General features: G+C 42.3%; 1 protein-coding gene across 2 annotated transcripts in view; it reads left to right on the forward strand.

Moving 5' to 3' along the window:
- Nucleotides 1-5,446: 5,446 nt before the first annotated feature.
- The window catches only part of LOC144251255 (transmembrane protein 87B), a 34,747-nt gene continuing 13,320 nt past the window's right edge, over nt 5,447-26,873 (forward strand). The window contains exons 1-8 of one of the 2 annotated variants that reach the window (XM_077794276.1): nt 5,447-5,612; nt 8,873-8,966; nt 10,496-10,566; nt 14,746-14,855; nt 14,945-15,003; nt 16,083-16,186; nt 18,094-18,167; nt 26,196-26,269. In XM_077794276.1, coding sequence (XP_077650402.1) covers nt 8,892-8,966; nt 10,496-10,566; nt 14,746-14,855; nt 14,945-15,003; nt 16,083-16,186; nt 18,094-18,167; nt 26,196-26,269 — 567 coding nt within the window. In that variant the 5' untranslated portion in view covers nt 5,447-5,612; nt 8,873-8,891. Of the gene's footprint in view, nt 5,613-8,872; nt 8,967-10,495; nt 10,567-13,200; nt 13,273-14,745; nt 14,856-14,944; nt 15,004-16,082; nt 16,187-18,093; nt 18,168-26,195; nt 26,270-26,873 lie in introns of both variants that reach the window. The other variant, XM_077794275.1, reaches the window with a different exon arrangement.

Genomic DNA, 26,873 nt, shown 5'->3' on the forward strand with positions numbered 1-26,873 from the left:
GGGAGTGAATCACCCCTTCATCCAGTGTATCCATGCTGCATGCACTACCTGCCTGTAGGCACTTGGTAGTCATCTTGGACGTCAGATCGACGTTGTGGTACCACAGTGCCTAGATTCCAGCAACCTATTTTACATAGCAATGGCCCTGAAGCATGACAATAGTGATGCTGGCAATTTTATTAAAGTATATTGTCATAATTGTTCTATTGTAGTATTCATAATTGCTGTTAATTTCTTCCTGTGCCAAATTGAAAAATTAACTTTATCATAGAGATATATAGAAAGACCACATCTTCTACCCCAGTCTCAGGCATCATCCACCAGAGGTTTGGGAATGTTTGCCCCGTGGATTTGGAGGACTACTGTTACATGATATTTGAGATTCATCCATGCCATTTTAAGTAAATTTTAAAAACTGAAATTAACAATTTTGGAACAAAAATCATTGTTGACTTTTAAAAATAAATACATGAAGTACTTGAGAATGTGGAGGATTCTAGGTCATCTGAGATCTGTGATCTTGATTCAAGCTGCAGAGTGTGATTCTGTTGCTATCTACCGACAGTATTAACAATAACAGGAAAGGAGGAAGGCAGGGATGGTCAAGAGGTGAGAGGGTGGGAAGCAGAGGGGCAGGGCCTGGGCTGCTGGCTAGCTAGGTCCGGGAATTGGTGGTTCTGAATTTTCTGGTAGATAGTGTTCTTTCCAGATGAAGTACAGTTGTGTAAACAGATCTGAGCTTGGAATGTAAGGAAGGAGGAAGGGGAGCCAAGTGATCCAGAGCCTGCTGGAAAACAGGAAGAACTTGCCTGAAATTGAGGAGCAATGCCTTCAGAGAGGCCTTCCTGAGAACTCCTCAGGCATTGCTGAAAATTGGATGCAGTGCAAACAGAAGCATGACCTGGCATGCAGCCGTCACTGCCTGCAGTGTCTCTGTGCCTGTCCTGCCCAGCCTGCTGAATACGTGTATTTAGCTGACCCAAGTAAGTAGCCTTGGAAATAAGTGGCATCTATACAACTCAAGACAAATAAATGGCAAGCTAGGTGCCCAACAAGTGAGGGGCTGATCAATCACCACCAAGGGCACCTGGAATTGGCATGGGCTATAACTCCCCATCCCCATCTGCTCCCAGCATCAAATTATTTCCAACTTGCAGCAAACTGCAAGGAATGCTGTAATTGTGGGTTATTTCAGAAGGGATAAAGGATGAACTTTTTACCTTTTGAAACTTTGTTTATAAACAAATGGTGCTGTACTTGGCAAAGAGCACCAAGTACATGTTCCCATCAGTCACGGATATTTTGCCTCTTGTATCTGTACTTTCTCTTTTCTCTTCTTCTTTATCTCATTCCTTCCTTCCTCCCTCCCTCCCTCCCTCCCTTCCTTCCTTCCTTCCTCCCTTCCTTCCTTCCTCCCCTCCTTCCTTCCTGACAAGACATCATAATGCTGCCCTGGCTGGCCCTGAACTCTTAGGCTGAAGCTATCCTCCTTAGCCCACTGAATTCTGGGACCACAGTCACACACCACTGTACTCAGTTTCCCTGCACTTTTCTTAACTTCTTAATGAAGCATTTAAAGACAGTTTTTTTTCTTGTTTTGACAAAAGCTGATTATGTATTCTGCTCCATTCTCTGGTCATTGTATTTTTTCTATATTCAGATACCCCTTAAAGTTCCTAAGCAAGCTGATGCTTCTGTTTTCATACTAAGAAATTCTGCAGGATCTGGTACACAGAGGGATTCTGTGAGCTGCTTTCTATTAAGCCTTTTGGCTGTGCCCAGATTATTTCTTTAAAAAATAATGTAAAATCCAGGGCCAATAAAAAATTGTTCCATGCTCCAAATTGGCCATGATTTAATATGGATTTTAGAACTGAAATAAATAACAGTGGAATACAAGTGCATACCTATTAGAATGGCTAACATCCCAAAACCTGAAAATAGCAATTGGTGGCAAAGATGTGAAGCAATAATAACTCTCAATCGTTGCTGGTGGGAGTGCAAAATAATTTTGGAAGAGTCTCAAAGTTTCTACAAGGCTTAACAATACTATCACCATGCAATGCAGCAATTGCATACTGAGGTATTTACTCTACTGATTTGAGAACTTATGTCCACATAGAATTTGCATTCAAATATGTATAGCAGCTGTATTCATGATTTCTAAAATATGGGAGCAAGTAAGATATCCTTTAATACACGGATGGATAAATGATCTGTGGTACATCTCTGCAATAAAATGCTATTCAGCAACCTAAAAGGAATGTATCATCAATCCAAGCAAGAATATGGATGCATATTGCTAAAGGAAAAAAAAGCAGCATGAAAGAGCTGCATTACTACATGATCACATTCATATCACATTTTGATAAAGGGAAAGCTATGGAGATGGGAAACAGGTTAGTCTTCAACAAGGGCATGGAGAGGAAAATTGGGTAGGGGAAAACATGGGATTGTCTTTTAGGGATATGAAACTATTTTGTACTATATTTTTGTGGTGACTTATGTGGTTATCAAAATTCATGGAACCTCACAACACACAGAGTGAAACTTAATGTACTTATAAGATTTTTAAAAAATCAATTAGGAATTCTGGGAATTTCAGGATAGAATTCAGCCTGTGACAAAAGTTGTGGCCGTGTTAAAAATGTATGATATAGGGCTAGGGTTGTAGCTCAGTGGTAGAGCACTTGCCTAGCATGTGTGAAGCACTGGGTTCGATTCTCAGCACCATATATAAGTGAATAAATAAAATAATGGTCCATCGGCAACTAAAAAATATTTTAAAAAATGTATGATATAACCTCACTGAAGGAGGTGGGGGAAGGTGCTGACCTGAGTAGCTTTGGAAATTATGGGCATTTGTAAGACTAAAGGTAAAGAAATTGTCCATAAATACTGTACTCTAGTTGATAAAGTTGTTCCTTACACAGTTAGCAACTCTGATACGTCTGTAGGTGTACCTTTGGGTAAAAGAATTAATTCAAGATGGTAGACCGTGGGAACCAGGTTTCTCACTGTTGGAATGGCGTTACACAGATGCAAGGAGAAAGCCTGGAAGGACCCAGGTGTGACTTCAGGGGCATTAGTAGGAAGCATCAGTGTGTACTTTTGTTTAGAACAAAAAAAATTTAAAATAATTCCAGATATGTGTACTTGAAGGTAAATACATACTCATCTCTTTCCAAGGTCTGTTGGTCCAGATGGCCTAGAATTAAGGGTACTCCAGCAGCAGCTTGCACACCAGCACCCTTACCTTGGTTTCTAAAGCCATTCTCTAATCAAAGCAACCAGGAACCAGGGCTCCTTGGAGAAATGGCTGAATCTAAGGTTGAGGCAGGGAATATACCTGGAAATGAGCCTGGGACATCTTATAATGCCAAAAAATGAAATGCAAAATTATGGAGTTATATCGAAATAACTGGCCTGAAGAAAGAATCCCCAAGGTAAAGTCAGAACAATTTGAAAAACAAAATGAATAATTGAATACTGGACCATAACCTAAAGTACAAAATAGTGATAGTAACCTAACTTACATAAATAAATGACTGAATAAATAACCAAATATAGAATAGACAAATCTCCTGTTCAGAATTTTTTAAAAAAATTATGTAGGTACTCACCTCTCAAGGAGGTAGAATATAACTAACTCCCTATTTTTAATAGCCTATGTTTAGTGAATTTCCCCCAAAGAGTACAGTATGGGACAAGGTGGGGTGGGGAAGGCGGCACAGTAAACACTGCCTAGACAGGTGATCAAGGTCAACACCAACAGTGATGGTCCTGTTGGTAGTATGCACCTGTGATGTAATGTGATAAAAAAGGCACTTGACCTCTGTGGTTTTCCTCCCCCAAACCCATAGCCCCAGTTTGATCATACGAAACACACAAGACAAATCTAAATTGTGAGGCTTTCTACAAAATACATGCCCCACACTCCTCAGAACTAAAGAGGTCACATAAAACAAGGAAAAACTGTGACAAATTGTCACAGCCAAGAGGATCCTAAGGACATGGTGACCAAATATGATATGATCTCCTGGATGGGATCCTGGGACCGAAAAGGACATAGGTAAAAATGAAGCAAATCTTAATAAAGCATGTGCTTACTTGATACAGAGTGAGTCTCCCTTAACTGAAGTGCTTGCATCTAGAAGTGTTTTGAATTTTGGATTTTTCCAGATTTTGGAATATTTGTATTTCCATAATGAGCTTTCTTTGGGATGTGTCCCAAGTCTAATCTTGAAATTCATTTATGTTTAGTATATACTTTATGCACAGAGAGTGTAGCTTTATGCAACATTTTAAACATTTTTTAAAGTATTTTTTTAGTTGTGGTTGGATGCCATACCTTTTACTTATTTTTATGTGGTGCTGAGGATTGAACCCAGAGCCACGTACATGTTAGGCAAGCACTCTACCACTGAGCCACAACCCCAGCCCTAAACATTTTAATAATAATACTTCCACAAAGTTTTCATAATAGGTAATTTTCTACTTGTGTCATCTGATTAGGGCTAATAAAGTTTCAGATTCTGGAGTATTCTGGATTTAAAATTTTTGCATTAGGGATGCTCAACCTGTAATAGCAATGACTTGATGATGGTTCATTAATTATGAGAAAAGTCCCACAGTAAATGTAAGGTATTAACATTTTTAATATTAAATTAAAATATTAAACGACTGTGGGAACTCTGTAGTAGCTTTGCAACTTCTAGTACATCTAAAATATAAAGTTTATTAGAAGTGGAATGAATAAGCGTAGTTCATACTTAAACCAATGTGAAAAAATTTTTTGTTCACTTGCATTTCTTGAAATTACATCAGAAATTTCAAGATACATTTGGAAAATTGGCTTTGATGCATGCTTTTGAGATGCAAGCTGACCCTCCATGCTTCCTCCAGTCCCAGGGTTACTGTGTCACGTCCATCATGCAGGAAATAGGGTGAATTCTGTTTACTTGGGCAGAGTACAGGTCCCATGCAGGTGGGGATCAAGGTTTCTGTTCTGTTATAGCCACCCAGTGGGAGCATAACATGCGTATGTGCATACACGCGTGTGTATGTGATGCTGGAGTTCGAACCCAGGGCCTCAACACGCTGGCCAAGTGCTGGACTCCTAACAGATGCGTTTTACATAAATAAGTGATGAAGGCATCCTGAGAAAGAATTCTGGTGGGTGTTATGACTTTCAGGTAGTCACAGGACAGGAAGAGGGAGAGTTGTGGGTAACCTCCAGGGGAAAGAACTGAGGATGCTCAGGAGACAGGCATTGGGTGACAGAAGAGCACTGCCAGCAGAGCTGAGCACTTTTGGAGCGAATTCTTCAGGAGACTATGGCTTCTCCATCCCTGAGGTTTCAAACATCATTTGGCTTGGAGAAGAACTTTTAAAGAAAATCTGGCTAATTGTTCTGAGTTCAGACTGTAGTTGTTCAGAGCACACGTCTAACATCTTGGGTGGAAGGCCTTCAAGGTACACACGGTGAAGTACTTTCTTTTTTCCCCCTCAGCCCAAGGCTTATTGATATTCGCCGAGTTGATATCTGCAGTTAAGAGGACGTTGGCCCGCCTCCTGGTGATCATTGTGAGCTTGGGCTATGGTATTGTGAAGTAAGTAGTGGGGCATGGGAAACATACCCTGTCTCTTACCTAGTACACATTATGATCTTGGTGGAACTGGAACCTTCTCTGTATCATTATGCAAATCCCCAAGGGTAAAATCCGCAAGAAAATGGTTTTAAGAGACTTCCCGGACTGGGGCTGTAGCTTAGTGGTAGAACATTTGCCTAGCATACATAGGATCCTAGGTCCCATCCTCGGCCAAAAAAAGTAAAAAGATTCCCATGTGCTAGTTATTTTATGTTATTTTCAAATAAGTATTCTGAATTTGAATTCTAATAACTTTATAGTAGGTTAACAAAGTGTTAACTTGAAGGATGATGGAAAGTCTAAAATGATTCTTGAAGTTCAAGCCATTTTGTTTTCTAGCCAGTACAGAAAAGCTTTTAAAATCACATTTGAGTGTTATAGAGTTGATTAGACACCGTGTCAGCAGGATTTCTAATGAACCTGACCATTCCCTGAGGACCTCGCTAGCCTGGAGCCACCAGCAGGCCTTTCCTCTCAAGTCTGTAGCTTCCTGGGCATGAGTCGGGAGAACTCGTCCTCTTTATCCTCACTGCTCTTTTCAGACCATTGTTCTCCCTGCCTTCCTAAATTCTCTTACTCCCAGAAGCTCACGCCTTCAGATGGTCCCCTGGGTCCCTTGCTGCATCTTCTCAAGGTACTCTGTGGGCTGCCAGACTCCTGCCCTTCATCTTCCTCCCCAGCACCTCCCCTGCTGGAGTTTCCTGTGCTTCCTGGTCCTGGGCAGATGGGCTCACACCCACCTCTCCTGCCCTTGGCTTCAGCTCCTCCCACAGCTGGTCCCGTGGTCTTGTTCTAAACTTCACTGTCATGGTTAAGCGCACCCTCTTCATAGTTTTAATTTTGAACATATCTTTTCAACTGCTGTCTCCTCTTTCCTGTCTCTCATAAATTGGCTTCTGTTCTTTCTGTCCCCAGTGTGCCCTCTGACCTTTGGGCCCTAGCACCTTCAGTGTCCCTTTCCCTGTGTGTCCTCACTTGGCTTCTCTGGCTTAGCTTCCTTGGTCCCGCAGGGTTCTTGCCCCTGCTGCTGCCCTTTCTCTTGGTCGGCCTTCTCGACAGCAGCCCAGTCCAGCTGGGTAAGTCCAGTTTTGTGACTGTGTCAGGCTCACCCCTGCACAGGGACATCTGCCTGGGACGGCACTGGACTTCACTGCCCTGTGCACTTGAGCTACTGCTGGGGTCTCTCCTAGACCCCGTTGCAGAGCAGCTTCACCCCTCTTCTCAAGTCTCCACCTTCGCCCACCCCCTCACAGCTGCCCCTGGCTCTCTCCTAGCTGAGAGTCTTCTGCACTGTGGTTCTCAGGTCCTGGCTTGCTGGGACACCCACTACACGCACCTCTCTTGGCCCTGCACACATCTCTGCCCTGTGTCCCTGCAGCAGTTCCAGTTTCCCTGTCTTGATTTTCCTCCCCGGTTGGTCCCTCTGTTTCTACCATTTTTAAAAGCAAGGTCCCCAAATCCCCCCATGGCCCTCCCTGCTCCTACCTCACTTCTCGTCACCATGTGCTGTGCGACTTCTCCTGTGAGCATCCTGCACTTGTCACCCCAACTTCCCGTGTAATCTTGACATCCCCAGGGGAGGTTCTGCCCCCACTGATCCACTGAGACCCCTCTTGTCAGGTCACCATGATGTCCCCTTGCCTGTCCACGTGGCCCTGCTTAGGCTGGTCAGGGGTCCCGCTGTTAGCTTCTGTTTGAGCCCTGGCTTTGCTCAGTTTGCAGAGTGCCTCGGGAGTTCTGTCCTCAGTCGCTGGCTGTTCCTTCCTCAGCTCCCTTGCTGAGCCCCAGCCTTGGAGTGCCCACATTGGCCTTCCGACTCCAACTCCGCCTCCGCTCGATTTTGCCTTGGTCGGCCTCTTGACAAAATCCCAGCCTTGACAGGTCCAGCTTTCCCTCTGCACCGGGCTCCAGTGCTTCCTCCCCATCCAGACCTGTGCTCCTCCACCATCTCCCAGGACTCCATAGTGCATGCTGGGTGGCCCCCGGCCCTTCATCTTTTTTATAAAGCCACCTATTGTGGCCATTAGTATTTATTGCCTGCCCCCCTACACTCAAGTGTGAGTCCCGGGGGCAGGAGCCTTGCTGGTCTTGGGTCCTTGACTCTGAGTCCTTAGCACGTGCTCAGTAACCTGCACCGAATGCCTGCTTGTGCGTGTGAGCTTGGGTTTCAGGGAGTTGAAAAGGCTGTAGGCAGGAGGCCTTTTTTTTCACTGGGGTCACTGAGATTCCTTCTCAAATGCTCTGTGTGGCCTGTACAGTAGACAGCATAGACCCCGTGGCCAGGGTCCGGCCCTGCAGTGCAGGTCTGGTTGTGAGCTTCAGCACCAGCAGTGTGTTGGAGCTTGGGTGGGGCGGGGCACAGGCCCTTGCTGAATAGCCCTCCACTGCTGGCTTCTCCTGTTGGACTCTCCACTCTGAGCCCCAGTGCAGTCTGGTTTTCTGGTTGTAACTAGAAGATTCACTAAACTAGGTAAATAATTTTAAAGATTAATTATGGACTTTAATCTTTATTTAGATTTTATTTCAAAATGACTGCCTTATTTTTTTCAAAATCAGGTTTTATTCTGGTAGATTCAGAAAAGATTCAGAAAAGGGTTTTTTGTATTCTAAATGTATGTGCTGCAGTCAATTCTGACTTAAAAATGTCATGAAATGTTTTTTTTTCATATTATTGATTATAAAAAACACTACCTTTGCATTTCTCTAGTTCATTGGTGTTTTACAAGTCAGAAATGTTATTTTTAATTTCTCAGTTTAAAGAATGAAGCTAGATTCTGTTAGTGCTCCTGTTCCAAGTGGCACAGGCAGAGATCAGAGGAAAGCCCTGGAGTCCATCTGTCCTCCAAGTCAGAAGAGCAGTGAGTGGCCTCCAGGCAGACCTGTCTCACAACAGTTTGTAGTAGGGGTCCTGCCAGTGGCCATTGGAAGTGGTCACTTAGCTTCTCAGTTTCCACAGCCTTCTGGTCCACTTGCAGAAACAGTATCCGATTGTGGTCATTGTGTTGCTTGAAGTTGAGCAGAGTCCTCTGGCACTCTGCTGTCCTCCAGCTGTGCTTCCCTGGCCTGTGCAGCTTCAGGTCCTACAGGAAGGGACCGATAGGAAGACCACTGCATCCTGGGACAGTGCCTCCCAGGCTGGGGCAGACTGAGCTGCTTAGAGGTGCCCTTCCCGTGTGCCATGCTCTCACGGCCTTCCCTTCCTCTGTCTCCCTTGGCTGTAGGCCACGTCTAGGAACCGTCATGCACCGAGTGATTGGACTGGGACTGCTCTACTTCATCTTTGCTGCTCTGGAGGGTGTGATGAGAGTCATTGGGGTAAGAACTGCATGATTCCCACTACCCCTTTTATTCTTTTTAATACTTATTTTGTTTTTTCAGTTGGACACAATAGTTTTTTGGTTTTTGTTTTTAATTTTGTTTATTTTTATGTGGTGCTGAGGATCAAACCCAGGGCCTCGAATGTGCTAGGCAAGTGCTCTACTGCTGAGCCACAACCCCAGCCCTCCCACCAACCCTTTATTATTGTTGCTGTGAAACATATTTTAGCTCCTGAGATGATTTTTTTTTAAGATCCCAGAAATTTTATTAAGACCCCAGCAGAGCTTTTTTCCCTGGGATATTTACCTTTTATGACATGATGTCCTCCTCAGAATCAGCTCTATCTCAGACTGTCCAGTGGTTCTTCATAAAGAACATTGTCTGTGCCATTTTCAATCTGCACACATTCATATCTTCCTTCATTCTGGATTTTAAGATGTGTCAAGTGGACAAAGTCAATGACACCCTCCAGGCATATCAGCATGACATCTCATCGCTTCCCTAAGTCTTACTGGTTGTGAGATTTCTCTGTCTCTTGTGGCTATTTTGGGGGTTCAGCAGGCCCCATTGTTAGGCCCAGGAGGTACGTTGAGAACAGAGACTTGAGCGACGTGGGCAGCAGTGCTGCTGGTGAGGAAGGGGTGATGTCTTCATCTGTGAGGACATTTCCATGTCCCGCTTTGGCTTTTCTTAATACTCGACTGGGCTGGGTGATTAAGGTGACTGTACCCTACCTTGTGATGCCACCCAGAGTGACCTTTGGGTTAGATGTGTGAATCAGATCATTGTGCATAGGGGGGCGTGTGTGTGTCACCACAAAAAGCCTCTCTCACATACTGAATCTGACCCCAAAGCAGGACATCTGTCCAGTGAATGTCAAAGCCTCATTTCTCTTCCTCTCATGTGGTACATCCATACCTGTTAAATACACCTGCTCTTTTTTTCTTTTAGTAGATTTATTTTTTCATAATAATAATGAACTCTGAATTTACATTTATATAATTCACATGAAATTTTTCTTTGCTAAAAAGAAAATAGAAAAGATACCTATTCCACATTTAAGTGGCGCACATAAATTGCATTTCCTTAACCTTCTACCTAACATTTTAGTGACTGTTTTAAATATGACTCGTCAGGGTGAAGTCTTGGTTTGTGTTTGCCTCAGGTGCAGCCCTCCTTGTTTTACTTCCTGTGCCTCTTCACACAGTGGGGAGTCTGGTTCATTAGCAGTACTGGCTGGAGATTTGCTGAGAGGGAGGAGATTGGCAGCTTGGGACTCAGTGCTTTTTATTTGCTAGCCCATAATAGTTTTGCATTGCTATTATCAAGTGAGCTGGTGACGAGTTGACATTTGTTACTGCCAAACAGATCATTTTCACATGCTAAACACAGTTCTCTTAAGAGAGAAAATTTTTTATGTGACATCACACAGTGATAAAATAAACTGAATTGTTTTCCTTTATCAGATAATAATTGCTAAACTGTGATGAAACTTACATTCAGGCTTCCTTGTTTTTATCTTCCAGGGTTCTAACCACTTAGCTGTTGTCTTGGGTGACATTATTTTAGCAGTTATTGACTCCATTTTTGTGTGGTTCATATCCTTTACTGTGTCCTTCTAAAACAGTTTGTTGTATCATTAAAATCAGATTACTTTTAATTCGTAATAATGATAGGATGAAATGTGGTTATGAATTATTGTTATCTTAGTATATAAGTTTAGTTGAAGGTGAAGAAGTAATAACTCCCCAGATAAGGACTGTCTTTGTATTTTCTGTTTAATTCCACCAGAATTTAGATGCTTTGTGTGTACCTTGTACTGATAGGAAGAAGACTGTCCCTGCATCCCTAAAGAGGGGACAGATATATAACTAGCAGTAATACTGCAGTAGCAATTGCCTTTTTAGAGTGGTTAATATGAACAGAGGGAGGAGAAATTAATTCTGGCGTAAAACCAAGGAAGCCTTCATAGGAACAATAACACTGACTTTGAAACCGACAGGACAGGGGGCACTTATCAGGAGGACTGGGAAAGGCTTTCAGGAAGAAATGAGGGGAACAGATCGTAGGAAGAGAACAGTGGCAGACTGTCTGGGCAGCTTTCCTGCTGGGCACGTGTGTTGTGAATCGAGCAGGTGGGACAGAGGAAGGACAGCACGGGGTACAAGTCCCTCTAGCAGCTGCCGTGGAGAGCAGGAGAATCACGACAAGTGGGTGGCATGACTTGGGAGTGCTACGAGGTGACCTGGAAGAGGAGACAGGAAGTCTGGTCAGGAGTCACTTGCAGGGCCCTCAAGACCTACTAAGGGTCAGAAAGATGTAAGTCCAGCAGTATCGTTGCTAGAAATGGGTTCTCAAAGGTCTCAGGTGTATCCTTGGGGCTACTGGCAGCAGTGTGGCAGTTCTTGGGGTGGTGAAATTGGAGAATGAGCCAAAATGAAGGCGGTTTGGGCAGCCCAGGGTGTTCCTGGGAAGAGAGTTGGCAGTGCCAGCCCGGGCTAGACGCAGCTCTGAGGTGGAGTGCTGGGCCTGGTGTGCAGGAAGCCCTGGGTCCCACCCCGGTACTGCCAGAAGTACAAATAAAAACATCACAGCTTCGATTTGCAGAGGGGTCGAGCTGGAGCCAAGGGTCTGATCAGAAGTCGTGTGGTGGGAGAAGGAGGCAGCTGTGACATCACCCAAGGAGAATAGGCGGCCCAGTGAAGTAAGGAGCTGGGCTGGTGCCTCGCTGCAGGGGAAGACGAGGCTGAAAGGGGGAGCAGAGCTGAGGGAGGTGGCAGGGCAGGGGACCACCCTGGGGAGACAGACCTGTGCTGTTGAGATTGCCGTGCCACGTGCAGGGCTGGGAAGGGCAGGCATGGAGCAGGCTCTGGTGGAGGGGCTGCGGCATGTGGCAGCGGGGGCACTGTGGGGACAGTGGCAACTGGGTCCTGCAGGGACCTGAGTCATAGGTTAAGGGTGGAGATCCCTGTCTTTTTTTCCTCTGTGGTGAGACTGGGGGAAATGGGAGGAATTCTAGAGAAAATGTGAGCTGGTCAGAGCAGAGTTGAGGCTGTGCGTACCCTGGACGTGGTCTGTCTCTCCCACATTACATCCTTGTTGACACTGTCCTGGTCGATAGGTTTCATGTTTTACCATGTTCTTTTTGTTTCCACTCTGTAACACTTTCATCTTTCGCCATTTAATTTTTTTTACTGTTTCCCTTGCATTCTTTTCATTTTCTCATCTGTTTCTCACAGGAAGGCCCAGAGGGCTTGAGCTTGCCTATGTCTCTTCCCTACAGGGAAGACCTCCTTCTCCCAGGTTTGCTGGCGGAGGGAGCCCTGCCCGTGGCTTCTCTGAGCCCCATGTGGGATGTTTTCTAAGCCTGGCCAGTCTATTCTTTAAAGTCCCTATTTGTGAACTCTAAGTGTTTTTGTAAACTATGTATTTGTGAACTTCCAAGTTGAAAAAACAACTCTGGACTTAATTCATTATCCTTTCTCTTCAAAGCAGTGGTTCTTGACCTTCTTTGAGTACTGGATCAGAAATGGCTTTGGAAATACCATGAAAGCCGTAGGAGCTCCCCACAGAACATGCCCCACTCCAGGAGCCCTGCCCACAGGGGCTGTTGCAGACTCCTGAATTATACTCACAGGCCCTCTGAGGTGCCTCGTTAAGAAATAGCACCCTCTGGGCTTGGGGCACACTCCTGCTACTCGGGAGGCTGAGACAGGAGCACTGCAAGTTCCAGGCTACCCTGGGCACTTACTTGAGGCCCTGTCTCAGTCTGTCTCAGGCCCTGCCAAAATGTGCTCATGGGTTCAACCCCCAGTACCAGGAGAAAGAAAACAGAAGTCCAGAAATTAGAATTGCCTTGATGAGAGGAAGGAAATCTAGTATCCATTTCTGCTGGATCCTGAACTCTTGAGGTTCGCCTTCAGATTGCTGTTGGCTAATTTCCACTATTAAAGCAGAAAGTCTGCTGTATGTATAAAACCAAAAACAGAACAGACCCCAGCGTATGTCCCCAATGATCACAGATGACAAATGAGAAGTAGGGCATGATACATACAGAACTGAATGCTTCGACCAAAGACTTTGCTTCCTCTGAATCTGAGGAACTTACATGGCTACTCATGTAAGAATTTGACCCTCAAGGAAGACAGGAGAGCCGCAACTCTCCTAAGCCCAGCTTTTCTCATGTGTGCTCCCACTTTCTCTGCTATTGTGTTTTGCTGTTTTGCTGCAGGCGAGTGATTCTGACCTTGTCCTTCTGGCCAGCCTGCCTCTCTCCCTGCTCGACTCGGGCTTGTGCTGGTGGATATCCTTTCCTAGCACAAGCTGGGACCTCACTGGGGACAAGCCTGTTGCTCTTGCTGCTGCTTTCCTATCACGGGAGGAGTGGTTTAAACTGTACCCCAAATAGCAGTGTGTTGGTAAGTGAAGGCTTAGGCAGCTTCCCTTTTACTTTTGATATTTTTATTCCCTGGTTTTTAAAAAACATTTCCAAATGATTAAACAAGGCCAGGTTTTTTCATCTTGTTGTTTAAGGAATAAAAGCATTTTTGTAAGTTCTAACAGTAGTTCTGGTGGACTGGGTTATGTTACTTTAGAAATTGATGTTCTTTGTAATATTCACCATTCAGGAACACTGAAAAGCAGTTTTGTAGCTTTACCAACTACTTTAGTTTTCATATGAAAACCAAGTTTTTGATTTATGAAATATTTAGAATTTAAAATAGGCATAAACGCTCCCTTCTAGTGCCCAGCTCTGCCCGGGCGGCAGTGTTCAGTTCACAAGCAACGCTGGCTGGTCTGCTCCAGAGGGAACCAGGGTCAAGGCAGAGATCTGGCTGCAATCCTTGCTTCTGAAAGGCGACATTACCTGAATCCAGGTTCAGAAATCCCTGCATTTGTGTTCTGGGAAAAGTCTGCTACAAAGAAGCCCCCTCCACACAGGACGTAAATGCCTAGCTGACCTCTTGTTATCTACTGGCCAGTCTGCACCAGATACTGTCTGGACCACACTTTAAGCCCTCTCCTTCCTGAGGGCCCTGAACTTTGACCCATAGCCCGAGCCTGCATAGCCCTCTGGAAGGCCTTCTCTCACCTGCTGACCTCAAGGAAATCCCCAGTCAAATCCAGTCCCACACCCACTCCTGTTCCCTTCTTGCTGGCCTCACCCTTCTCTGCCTGACCTTTGTGACTCTTAGAGACCTGTAGTCTTCTTCCTCCTGTACAGTCGCCCTCCCCTCTTTGGTAGTGTGTCCAGGAAGGTCTCCACCTACTGAAGATCTAGTTTATACTGCATACGTTTTTTTAATCTATAGAATGGAGCTGGTAGATGACCTAACTTCCCAATTGTGGTCTTTCAGGAAATAAAAGGAGAATAGACCAGAAAAAAAAAAAAAAAAAGGAGAGAAGCAAACAGGCAAGCTTGAGCCAAACAGCACATCCAGGGGCATCTGTGGTGTGTCTGACCTGGGGTCTCAGCGTGCACAGCTTTCTCCTGGGCTGCACACATTTGGCTTGGAATGAGCATGAACCAGGTGTCTTTGCCAGCGGCTGTCTCTTGAAGTCTGTTTATTCTTCTCAGTTGTGGTGAATTTTGAAGCAAATTCTGTATAATATGTCAGGATTATATACTATTGGTTACAATCACATTTTCTGTGATAAAATTTCTTCAAATTTTAGGAACTGCGTTTAGCACTATTAATTTTGGAATATATAAGATTCTTATTATGGTTTTTAGCTATTCATTACTATTTAAAATGTTTTCCCTTAACTATTCTCACATTTTTATAAGTTTGGCACAAACGATGAAGACCCTGAGGCTAAGAAAAAACACAGTGAAATTTTCCTTATATAGGCACTTTACAAATACTCTCATATTTGCTGTGTTGGGTAAGTGATTGACTTTTTCTCATTATGATAAAGCATTTCAATATTTCATGTTCTGTCCTCCAAAGGTGACTTTTTAATGTGTGTTTCAGCTTCCATAGTGTTTATGGTGTGGACAACCAAGACATTTAGAATTGCAAAATGCCAATCAGTAAGTAAATCTTCCTAGTTAAATTGCCATTAATTTTAGTTATACTATTTTGTGGAATTTTGAAGAATTTAGTTTGTTTACAAATAGAGGTAATTTTGATGGAAAATTTCCTTTTACTTTGAATGATATTGTATAGAATTACCAACACTTTACCTCTTTTAAATGAATCTGAAAAAGGAATTTCCCCTAAATCTCCTTTTTCTATCATGCTTTTTTCTAAACTTCTTATATATTTTCAAAAAGAATTTCCTTCCTGTAGTTTAAAATAATAGGAAAGGACTGTAGCTGTAACTCAGTGGTAGTGTTTGCCTGGGTTCATACCAAGCACAAAAAGTAATAAATAAATAAAAAGACAGGAAATTTTTTTCTCCTTGCATGCATACCATGAAGTTGGATGGGCTTTTGTCTTTTTTTTTTTTTTTTTTTTTTTTTTTTTGGTGCTTGGGATTGAATCCAGAGACCTGTGCATGCTAAGCCCACACTCTGCACTGAGTTACACAGCAGCCCAGGTCTGTGTCATGGTGGGCTGGAGTCCTTAAGCCGGGCGTGTGTCCGTGATGGTGTTTTCAATGTGAGCCTTCAGGAGCTGCTCCCAATGAGTGTTTTAGTTGGAAGAAAATGCCTTTTTCAGACTTGCAATGTGAAAGACCCTCTTTTAGGGGTCTCTTGAGATTTGGTGCTAGTCTCTAGTTCTGCATAAATAAGCACAAAGTGCCCCCTCAATCCTGAGCTGCTGCTGGCTTAAGGACAATGTAATGAAATAAGAGGTAACTTTTTTCTTTCTTCCCTCATTTTAATATTTTATACTCAAAGTTCTAAGTGTATTTTTAGGATCTTTTGTTTTCTAAATCTTTCTGTTCACCCTAAAATTTCATGGAAAGGCATGTTTGTAAGAGAAAGTAGCCCTTTATAAACACTTCAAACAATATAGGTTGCTTAAAAAATAGGCACTTATTTATTTGAAAGACTTACTTGTTGGAGAGATGCCATTAGTCCTCGTCATGGTGCTCTGTTTGGATGGGAAATCTGTATGTTTGTCAGAAAATTAACTTCTCCTGTTTGACGTGCTCTTCTTGTAGGACTGGATGGAACTCTGGGTGGATGAGGCCTTTTGGAGCTTCCTGTTCTCACTCATCCTTATTGTAATAATGTTTTTGTGGAGACCATCGGCAAATAATCAGAGGTACCTAGCATACGTAGTTGAAGTTGGCAGGCATTTGTTGACCCCTCCTAGAGTCAAAAACACTTTGAGAAACTGGGGAAGTAGTCTTTGCTTTTAAGCAGTATATAGTCAAGTGGGGCGACAAACATAAAAAATGCGAGACAGTAAAATAAGAGGTGTGTAAACCAGTCTAGAGGGGAGAGGGACGAGGACGATACCAGGAGGAGGTATGCTGCTCCTTTAGGAAAGGAGCAGACGGTGGAGGATTGAGCTGGGGAAGAATGTGCATCTTCTGGGTGGGGGAAGGCAAATCAGGCAGTTTGGTCAGAATTGAGGTTGAGTGTCTCCTCTTTCTTTTTTCTGTTTTCACATGGTGCTGGGCTTGAACTCGGGCCCTCTTTGTGCTAGGCAAGTGCTCTATCACTGAGCTACAGCCCAGATGGAAGGTTGAGTATCTCTTATCCAACACGCTTGGGACAGGAATGTTTCAGATTTTGGATTTTTTCAATTATTAAGCATTTGCATAGATTTTACCAGTTGAACTTCCCTAACCTGATTATCTGAAATCCAAAATCTGAAACTTTCTGGAGCACTGACATGATGTTCAGAACATTTTTACATCTTTGGATTTGGGGTGCCCCACCTGTGCTTGTAGGGGAGTAAAGCTGGAAAGGAAGGGTGGGACCAGAGTGGTGCAGGCTTCAGTGTCACCTTCAGAAACTCTGCCTTGGGCTGCAGTGATGGGAAGACCGCTTCCTGCCTCACCTCTCAGCCTTTGGAAACAACTATTATATTCCTTGTCTGTCCTTCAAGGAAAAAAGGAAAAAGTATGTGTGTTGCTCTCCCCCTTTTAAAAATGGCAGTCATACACACATGGCTCTGTTTCACACCTTTTTGTGTAAGACGTGTCTTTCCATGTTGTCATTTGTAGGTCCAGTACTTTTTGAAAGCTTTTTGTTACTGGGGATTGAACCCAGAGGTGCTTTACTACTGAGCCACATCCCTAGCCCTTTTTACTTTTTGTTACAGGGTCTCACTAAGTTGCTTAGGCTCTCACCGAGTTGCTGAGGCTGGCCTTGAACTTGTGGTCCTCCTGCCTCAGCCTCCCAAGCCACTGGGACTGCAGGCATGCGCCATCATAGCTTACTACATTATTTTTTAAAGGCTCTATGGCATTCCACAATATGCCTACAGCAGTTTATATAAGCAGTTATTAGACATTTTGTCTTTAGACTCTTGCTGTTATCAAGAACAAGAATGCTGTTGGACATCTGTCTGGGTAAACTCTTGTTAGTGGAATGAATGGCAGGTGGAACTGTGATAGCTAGTACCAGAAGGTCTTGAGGAAAGGAGGCTTTGATTAATCACCATCAGCAGGATGTTTGCATCCACAAAAGTGTGACTCCACCAGGGGTTTTATTTTCACCAGTCAGACTTTGTCTTCATTAGGGGACAAGCTGGAAAGCCGCAGGCAGGAAGGAGAACCTCGCGGGGAGACAGAAGTACTGCAGGGCATAACCTGCCTGAGCACATAGATTGTATAGATTGTGGAATTGCTTTCCAGAAAGATTTTATCCACTTCTGCTTTCACCAGCATAGCTTCACGGTGATTCTTGCTGACTCGAGAATAAAATAATTAAATTTTACATTTTTTATTAAAGAACCTTTCAAGATGTAGGGTTTTTTTTAATTAATTTACTTTTTTAAACCTTTATTTTATTTATTTATTTGTTTGTTTGTTTATTTATTTTTATGTGGTGCTGAGGATCGAACCCAGGACCTCCCACATACTAGGCGAATGCTCTACCACTAAGCCACAACCCCAGTCCCAAGATGTAGGTTTTTATATATAATGACTACTTTAGATATAAACTAAAAATTGAACAGGTTTAAGCACACTAGTGACACTATCCTCCTTCTTTATACAGATATGCATTTATGCCCTTAATAGATGATTCTGATGATGAAGTTGAAGAATTCATGGTAACGTCTGAAAATTTAAGTGAGTGTTATGTTTTCTCTTTAGGTGACTGTTGTACTTGCTGTAGCAGGTCAGATCCTTCCCTGATGTGATACACAGCCACATGCATCATTTTAAATTCTCCTGTAAATATTTGTAAACATCTACAGGAACCTTTTCTTATGATAGGCGCTCATAAAAAAAAAAGTCAGTGATTAAATTTGGGGATTGCCAAATGTAGCTGGAGCCTTTATTCCTTATTTGCACTTTATTCCTTATTACAGTGGGCACATGGTTCTCACATCGTGGTCCCAACGTGTGGTGCTTAGTCTGGAGAGGTGCTGGTCTTACGTGGTGGCTGGGTTCCTGTGCCTTGTCTCTTCTTGCTCTTTTAAAAGCATGCACACCTATTGTTTCCCAGTGATGTCCACAGCATGTCTAATATGGTTCCAGTACCATGTATTTTCTCTCTGTTGGTCTCCGCATTGCATTTTGCAGTCTGGTTTGTCTGCCATGTGCTCTAATGAAGCCCTCAATAAGGCAGCATCAAGGTGTAATTCAGATACTGAGAGTGACTCTACCTGTTCTGTCTTGCTTTCCTCCTGCTTTGATTTCTCTTATTAGTAACATTCTTTCTCATAATTTATTTTGATTCTTGCCTCCTTGTCCAAAATTCTTTGAAAATGCCTGGTCAGCAAACACCATGGCATGACCAGCATGCTTCCAGTGCCCCTTCCTTTACCTCTTCTCATCTTCCTCTCACCAGCAACCCACTCTTTCATGGTTTTTTTGACCCTCCTGTTAAGAAAGTTCAGAAACCCAAAAAGCTTATTCACCATTAAATTATTATTATTAGAATTAATTAAATTATTAGTATTAGAATTCCATGCACTGAAGTTCCAGCTTCCGGAATGATGGGGTGAACTGTAGTGACACACCTTTGTGTTGATGTCTGACCAGTATCAACTCAGTGGACACTGACAACACGGAGCACTGGAAAGCACTGGAGAGCAACCAAACCCAGAGCAGAACCCGGGCAGTGGCCCTCTTCAGAGTCCCCATTGACAGAACCTGTCCTGACACATGGCCTCTGGGGACGCTGCCCTGTCCACGAAGGGGGAGTGGAGAGTGGAGAGTGGGGCTGTGCAATGCCTGAAGACCGCAGGGGGAACTCTGTGAAGGGGAGAGCACACGTCTCTCAAGCCTCCACTGATGCTGAACTGGGCCTGTGCTGAGCAGGACTCCAGGCTGCCAGAGAGGGAGGCTATTTGCCTGAGGAGTAGAGCAGAGATGTGGGGGTTGCCCACTGCGGCTTTGGAAAAGTGAATCTCAGCAAGTGAAAGGGCTTAGATGAACACCTTGGGCTTTCCTCGAAACCCCTGAACAAACCATGCTCTGGGATCTTCGGTATTCACCTAAAACTAAAGCAGAGCTGGAGAAAACCACCCTACTGAAATCTAGCAAGGTCAGTACAGGTCAGCGATCCATGGGAAGTTCAGGAGAGAGGCAACCTGGGAGAAAGGCATAGGCACGAGAGGAGAAGCGAGAACCAGAGCACTACAACTGAAGATCTAATGTCTGACGTCGCTCACTGGGTTGGATTAACAGGAGACGTGCAGGTTGGACGCACAGAAGGGAAGGGTGAACATTTGGAGACAGATCAAAAGACATAAACTGAAAATTAGAGAGAAAGGCTAGAAACAAAGTGAATGTGACCTGAGTGACCCGTGGCCTTATTGAACATTCTGCACGTGCGTAACTGAGCTCCAGAGGAAGAGGGGATGGGGAATAAAAATATTTGCAAAAACACAGAAATGATTAATAACACTAACCTTGGATCGGCAAAGCTCTAATGAGAGGCACAGAGGAAGTGTTCAGAGACCTTAGAGGCAGACTACTGAAAACGAATACAGAGCTTTCAAAAGAATCCTTTGGAAGAAGGTACTTTACACCCAGAGACCAGTGACAGCAGACTGAAAATCTTGAAGACAGTGGAATGACATTTTTAAAGTAGTTTTAAAAAATTGCCAACCCAGAATTCTGTATTGACAAAAATATTTTTCAAAAATGAGAGTGAAAAAGGGTATTTTCAAGTAAATAAAGCTCTAAGAATTGGTCATCAGCAGAGCTGGCCTAAGAAAAATGCTAAGGGAAATTCCTTAGATTGAAGAGAAGTAGTATCAATTTAAAAACTAGCTATAAGAGAAACAGAAGGAAAAGTCAGTTGATCTTTTGAAGCAAAAATAGTAAGGGTACATTGTGAGGTTTGTAAGATATGTGGAAGTAAAATATATGAATGTCACACGAAGGACAGGCTAGGTGTAAATGAAATCCACAATATGTTACAGTTTCTATGTGCAGAGTAGATTGCGATAAGTATGAAACATTTTGGAATCTTTGGAGCATCCAGTTAAAAAGCAGCCAACAGAAGGGATAGAACAGAATATTAAAACAACCCAAAAGAAAATAGGAAGGAAAAGACAGAAGGGACCAACATAAAACAAATTACAGTGTGGTTGATGTAAATCTAACTGTTTTAATAATTGCATTAAATGCAGGTGGGCTGAATATTCAAGTTCAGAGATTGTTAAACTGTTCTTTTAAAAAAAAGTGAAATCAGGTTATGGGATATCTGTAGGAGATGCTTTAAAAGTGACACCTGGTTGTGAAAAGTGCATAAAGTGAAAAAAAGGTGTACAACGAAAACACTAAGCATGGGAGAGTCAGGGTGGGTTCTGATGAAGTAAACCTCAAGGCAGAACCACCAGGATTTTAAAAAGCATCTTTTCAGCCAGGCACAGTAGTGCACCCCTGTAATCCCAGTGACTCAGGAGGCTAAAGCAGGAGGATTGCAATTTTGATGCCATCATCAGCAACTTAGTGAGGCCCTGTCTCAAAATAAAAAAAATACTGGGGATGTAATTTAGCACCCCTGGGTTCAACCCCCAGTACCTAAACAAATAAAAGTTTAAAAGCATAATTTCTTAATGGTAAAATGTTGAATTTACAAGAAGTCATATTTCACATATTTTAAAGTTACATAGACAAATTTGGTCATAATTATCTATTTGAACATTCCTTTTTCAGTCACTAATAATGCAAGTGGACATATCAGTTATGAGTTGAACAAAGCCTTAATTGACCTGTTCAAGTCCACATTGAACAAGATAGACTATAATATATGGCTTTGAAAAGTCTTTTCAATATTCCCACAAGGGCTGGTGGTTTAACTCAGCAGTAGAGCACTTGCCTATCATATGTAACGGCCTGGGTGCAGTCCCCAGCACAGCAAAAGCCGAAAATTCAAAGATTGCATTTCCGCAGAGAGGGAACTGTAACCATGATGGAATTAAACTAGGCACTATTGATAGTAGATACCTAAAAAGAATCCAACATTTGGAAGTTGGTAGCATGCTCCTGAGTAACTAACGGGTAGAAGGAATCACAAGTGCTAATCTAAAATGTTTTCTATTAAATGATAAAAATAGCATATCAAACTTTGTGGGACTAGTAAGTCCCCAGAAAACGGATGGCTTCAGTGGCTGGCAGTTTTTACTAAGAAAGGAAGCATGTAAGACTAGTGACTTGTATGTCTGAGAACTAAAAAAGTAAAAAAAGAAGGGCAGATCAACCTAGAGTAGTTAATGAAAAGGAAGGGAATTTGAAGGTTAAGCGCCTATATCATGAAATGGAAAGCAGGGAGAACAGAGGAAATCAACAGAGCCCTCCAAAGGGGCTTAGTAGAAATGGCATTTACTGCCATCTATTGTCAATGAGAGAGGAGGACAATAAATGCCAGTGTAGGGAGAGACTTCCAGTGTTGGGAGCAGTATTTGGGGTACACAGGTAATGTCACCACCAGCTCTGTGGTAGTCAGTGGGCACCTTGAATGGAATAGACAAAGTCCTTGAAAAAGAACACACAACAAAACTACCGTAATCTTAGTTCTAAACTTATGCCACCAATTCTGAGTAGCCCTTTATCAAAGAAATGTGGTTTATAATTTAAAATCTTCCTATAGAGTACTAGATCCCTGGTGAATCTTTCACATATTTCATTGAGGAAGAAATATTTCAATCCTATACAAACTCTAGGATGTAGAGAAGATGAGAAACTTTCCAATTTGTTTTATAAAGCCAGCGCAACTAAGATGCCAAAATCTAACAAAGACATTACAAGAAAAAAATTACCAATATCATTGAGTAGAGACATTAAAATTCTTTAAAAATATTAATGAATAAAATCTAGCAAAGTATGGAAAGGCAATCATCATCAAGGGATATTATCCCAGGGTTGTTAGCCTGTTTTAACATTTTGGAAATCACTTAGTGTAATTCATCATATTAAAAGAACGAAGAGGCCAAGTACAGTGTCGCTCACCTGTAATCCCAGCTCCTCAGGAGGCTAGGCAGGAGGATCGCCAAGTTCAAGGCCAGCCTTGGCCACTTAGTGAGGCCCTGTCTCAAAAAAGTGATAAAAGGAGCCAAGGAGTAGCTCAGTGGTAAAATGCCTCTGGGTTCAATCCCCAGCACCAAAAAAGAAAGAAAAGTATCTCACTAGATGCAGATCTTATAAACCCCAACTCAACAAATTAATTTTGAAATGGCATGAAAAGACTATACAGTAGCCATACTCAGTGGTGAAACAGCCAGTGCTTTCCTCCCAGGCCGGCGAGCACAAGGGTGCTGGAGAGCGGGAAAAGCAGGGGTGCGAGGGAGTGTTGAGACTCCTTGTTTGTACACTTAGAAAACCCTGCAGCGTCTGTTCAAGTAGAGGAGAATCAGTAAGTGACGACACAAAATCTCACCAGTTGTTTTTCTGTATACTGACTGAAAGCAGGAAAGTTAAATCTTCAAAAATAAAATATTTAGGAACAAGTTTATTGAAAAAATGCAAAGAATCTCTGCACTGAAGACCACAAAATAATGCAGAAAGAAATTTTAGGATAAAGAAATACAGAGATCTAACACATCTATGAATTGGAACTTTTGATATTAAACTGTCAGTACACCAAACTGATAAGTAGATTCAGGGCAATCTGAGTCATAATTCTAGCTGACAAAAAAATAGACAAAGGTTAAGATGAGGGCTGGGGCTCAGTGGCAGAGCGCTTGCCTAGCATGTGTGAGTCACTGGATGCCATCCTAGCACCACGTAAAAATAAACAAAGGCATTTGTCCATTTACAACTATAAAAATTAAAATGGGTTAAGCTGATTTTAAAATGCATATGGAAAAGCAAAAGACCTGAAGGAGCTTAAACCTTCTTGAGTCATGATGTGGATACACCTTGAAAACTCATTAAGTGAAAGAGACCAGTGACAGAAGTGAGCCCACCCACGGGTCAGTTGACTGGCCCAGGCATTGGGACTTTTATAAGGAGAGGCAGTCTTTTCCACAGAAAGTGCTGGAACAACTGTTGGAACATATGGAGAAGTTACCTGGATGGCTAGCACGCATCTAACCATAATTAGTTCAAGGTGGATCACAGACCTAAGAGTAAATCATTAAATTATAAATCTTCCAGATAAAAACAGACGCTGTCTTCATGACCTTGGATGTGGTAATTTCTTAGTACACAAAAGACAGTAACCGTAAAATTTTTAAAAATCAATAAAATAAGCTTCATTGAAATTAAAATTTTATGTTCATCAGTAGAAACTTAAGAAAATGAAAAGACTACCTATAGTGTGTGGGATAAAATATTCTCAATAGATGTATCTGACACCAAGTCATAAGGTAAGAATTCCTGCAAATCAGTCAAAGAAAACCCACGTTGTAAACAGGGACAGGAGACTTGAATGGACATTTCACCAGAGAAGACAGCAGTAGCATTAAGGTACAGGTACTCCATGTCCTTGTCACCAGGGAAACACAGCTCATGCTGTAATATGATGCCACTACACCTCCCTTAGAGGGCTGAAAATACAAGGCCAGCAGCAGCTGGGTGTCTCCTGCACCACTAACAGGAAGGAAAGGCACGAAGAGTGCTCCAGAAGCAGCCCCACGGTTTCTTAAAAGCCCAAACTTAGAGCTGTCAGGCAGTCCAGCCATTCCACTCCAAGAGGAAATGAACCAGGTGTCCACAGAAGGACAGGACTGTTTACAGCCACTTGATTATTCCTCATCATCCAAAGCTGGAAATAACAGACCTCTATCAACAGGTGAATGGATGAAGATACTGGGCTGGGGATGTGGCTCAAGCGGTAATGCGCTCGCCTGGCCTGCGAGGGGCGCTGGGTTTGATCCTCAGCACCATATAAAAATAAAATAAAGATGTTGTGTCCACTGAAAACTAAAAAATAAATATTAAAAAATTCTCTCTCTTTAAAAAAAAAAAGAAAGCAATTCAATACTATCCAGTAACATTCTATACAGGAGTGAATCTAAGAACTTTACATTGCACAAAAATACCCAAATCCAAAAGAGCATAGATGATAGTTCTGTATATGACATTATAGGAGAGGCAAAAGGAGCCACGTGATCGTCTCAGAACAGGATTGCTAGGATTGATTGGAAAGGAACATAAAGAACCTTTTGTGATGTATTCAATGTCTTGATTGGGATGGTAGTTACATAAAGGTATGTGTTTGTCAAACCTCTTTAGTCTGTACACTTAAAATTTGTGTATTGTTATATTATAAGTGTACTTCAATTTTTAGGGATTAGCATATTGTACCTCTTAAAGAAATGCTAGAATTTACAGTGCCCCATGGAAACATTTTTTAGATTCTAGAACTTCATCTTATTTCATTATATCATCTTACACTGTTTTTTTATTAATATATTTTTTAGTTGTCAATGGACTTTTTTTTTTTTAATGTGGTACTGAGAATCGAACCTAGTACCTCACACATGCTAGGCAAGTGCTCTACCACTGAGCTACAACTCCCCCAACTTACACTATAGATCTCACAATAATGTACCAATTGTCCTAGATTATGGAGAAGCAATATTTGTAAATTACTGTAATAACAAATGTGAATACTTACTGGGCATAAGTAAGTATTTGTGTGTTAGGTACTTTTTATGTGCTAAGTTGTGTAATGCTCCCAGAATTCTATGAGAGAGAGACATTGTAATCTCCATTTTAGAGTTGGAAACACCAAGTCATCGCTTTACCCAAGGTTACATAAGAAGAGCCAGATTATAAGTGAGCCAGTTTAGTTCAAGATCCAAGCTCTTGACCTTTGCCACACTGAAACTGCTGACATAAAGAAGAATCTAGGTCATATATGAACAAAATGTTTTTCTTCCTCATCTTATTTCTACCGTAAGCATGTTCCAACAACTTATTTATCAGCAAAGTAAAAATACCCAAATGTGTGTTTTATTCTTGAACATGATGCTGCAGATTCTACAGACGTCCAAGTCCGGAAACTGATGTGAATTTACAGGAAATAATGCGAGCGTGTGCGCGTTGCACTCTAAAGCTAGGCTTCAGACTAGTAACTTGTACTGGTTGTTCTGATGAACAGTTGTCAAAAACCCAGCCTGGAGGACACCTTGAAGTGAAATCCGCCCGGGCAGAGGTCACACCATGAGGCCTCACTCATAGGAGAAAGCTAGAAAGGCTGGTCCTGCAAGGGTGGAGAGTGGGCTGATGTTGCTGGAGGGAAGGGGAGATTGTGGACGGCTGGTTAATAGGTGCAAACTACAGGCAGGTGGAAGGAGTTCCAGAGGGCCTGCAGTTGGCCACAGTCACTTCGTGTTTCACAGTGGCTAGAAGAGAGGATACCAGTGTGTCCAGCAAAGAAATAGTGACTGTCTGAGAGCACAGATGTACTTGTCACTCTAGCCGATCACAAATTATACAAGTGTATTGAAATGTCCCAGCCACCCATAAATATACATTATCTTTATATCAATTTTTTAAAACTATTAACTTTTTCCATACCTCTTTCCTATATCTTCAAATGGCATAGTAAAGCTAGCACTCTGCTCAGAGTTTCCACTGTTAACTTTCCTTTAGGGGAAAAAATCCTTTTTCTTAATGGGTTATTAAATGTGAAGTAATAAAGGAAAATATTATTTTATAATTTACATGTATGTATAATGTTTCTCTTCACAGCTGAAGGAATAAAATTAAGAGCCTCAAAAACTGTTTCCAATGGAGCAGCTAAACCTGCTACTTCTGATAATTTTGTGAGTATAGTATGTATTTAATAGAATCTCAGTCTTTAATGCTTCAGAATCTGTGAGTGTGCTATTCATTGATTCTCAGAACAGTTTCAGCCATGGTTTTTGATGTAACTGTTACCATATGGCAATACTAGTTGAGGCCCATAACTCTGATACTTGTCAAAAGTGCTTTCCTGGGGCCAGCAGCAATGAGCATCACCTGGCGCTTTTAGAAATTCAGAGTCTCAGGCCTGCCCCAGACCTGCAATGCTGAATCTGCTTTCTAACAAGATTCCATGACTGATTTTTTACATTAAAGATTGAGAAGTAGGGGCTGGAAATGTGGCTCAGTCAGCAGTGTGCTTGCCTGGCATGCGCGGAGTGGTGGGTTCGATCCTCAGCACCACATAAAAATAAAAATAAAGATGTTGTGTCCACCGAAAACTAAAAAAAAAAAAAAAAAAAAAAAAGATTGAGAAGCTTTTTATAATTATAGGTTGTGTTGACTTTTCAGTGTATTAAAGTGATTCTTGAATCCATCTTTTTTTTAACATTTATTTTTTAGAAGTAGTTGGACACAATACCTTTATTTTGTTTATTTATTTTTTTATGTGGTGCTGAGGATTGA

The sequence above is a fragment of the Urocitellus parryii genome, assembly GCF_045843805.1.
Source record: "Urocitellus parryii isolate mUroPar1 chromosome 12 unlocalized genomic scaffold, mUroPar1.hap1 SUPER_12_unloc_1, whole genome shotgun sequence".
Classification (NCBI taxonomy): domain Eukaryota; kingdom Metazoa; phylum Chordata; class Mammalia; order Rodentia; family Sciuridae; genus Urocitellus; species Urocitellus parryii.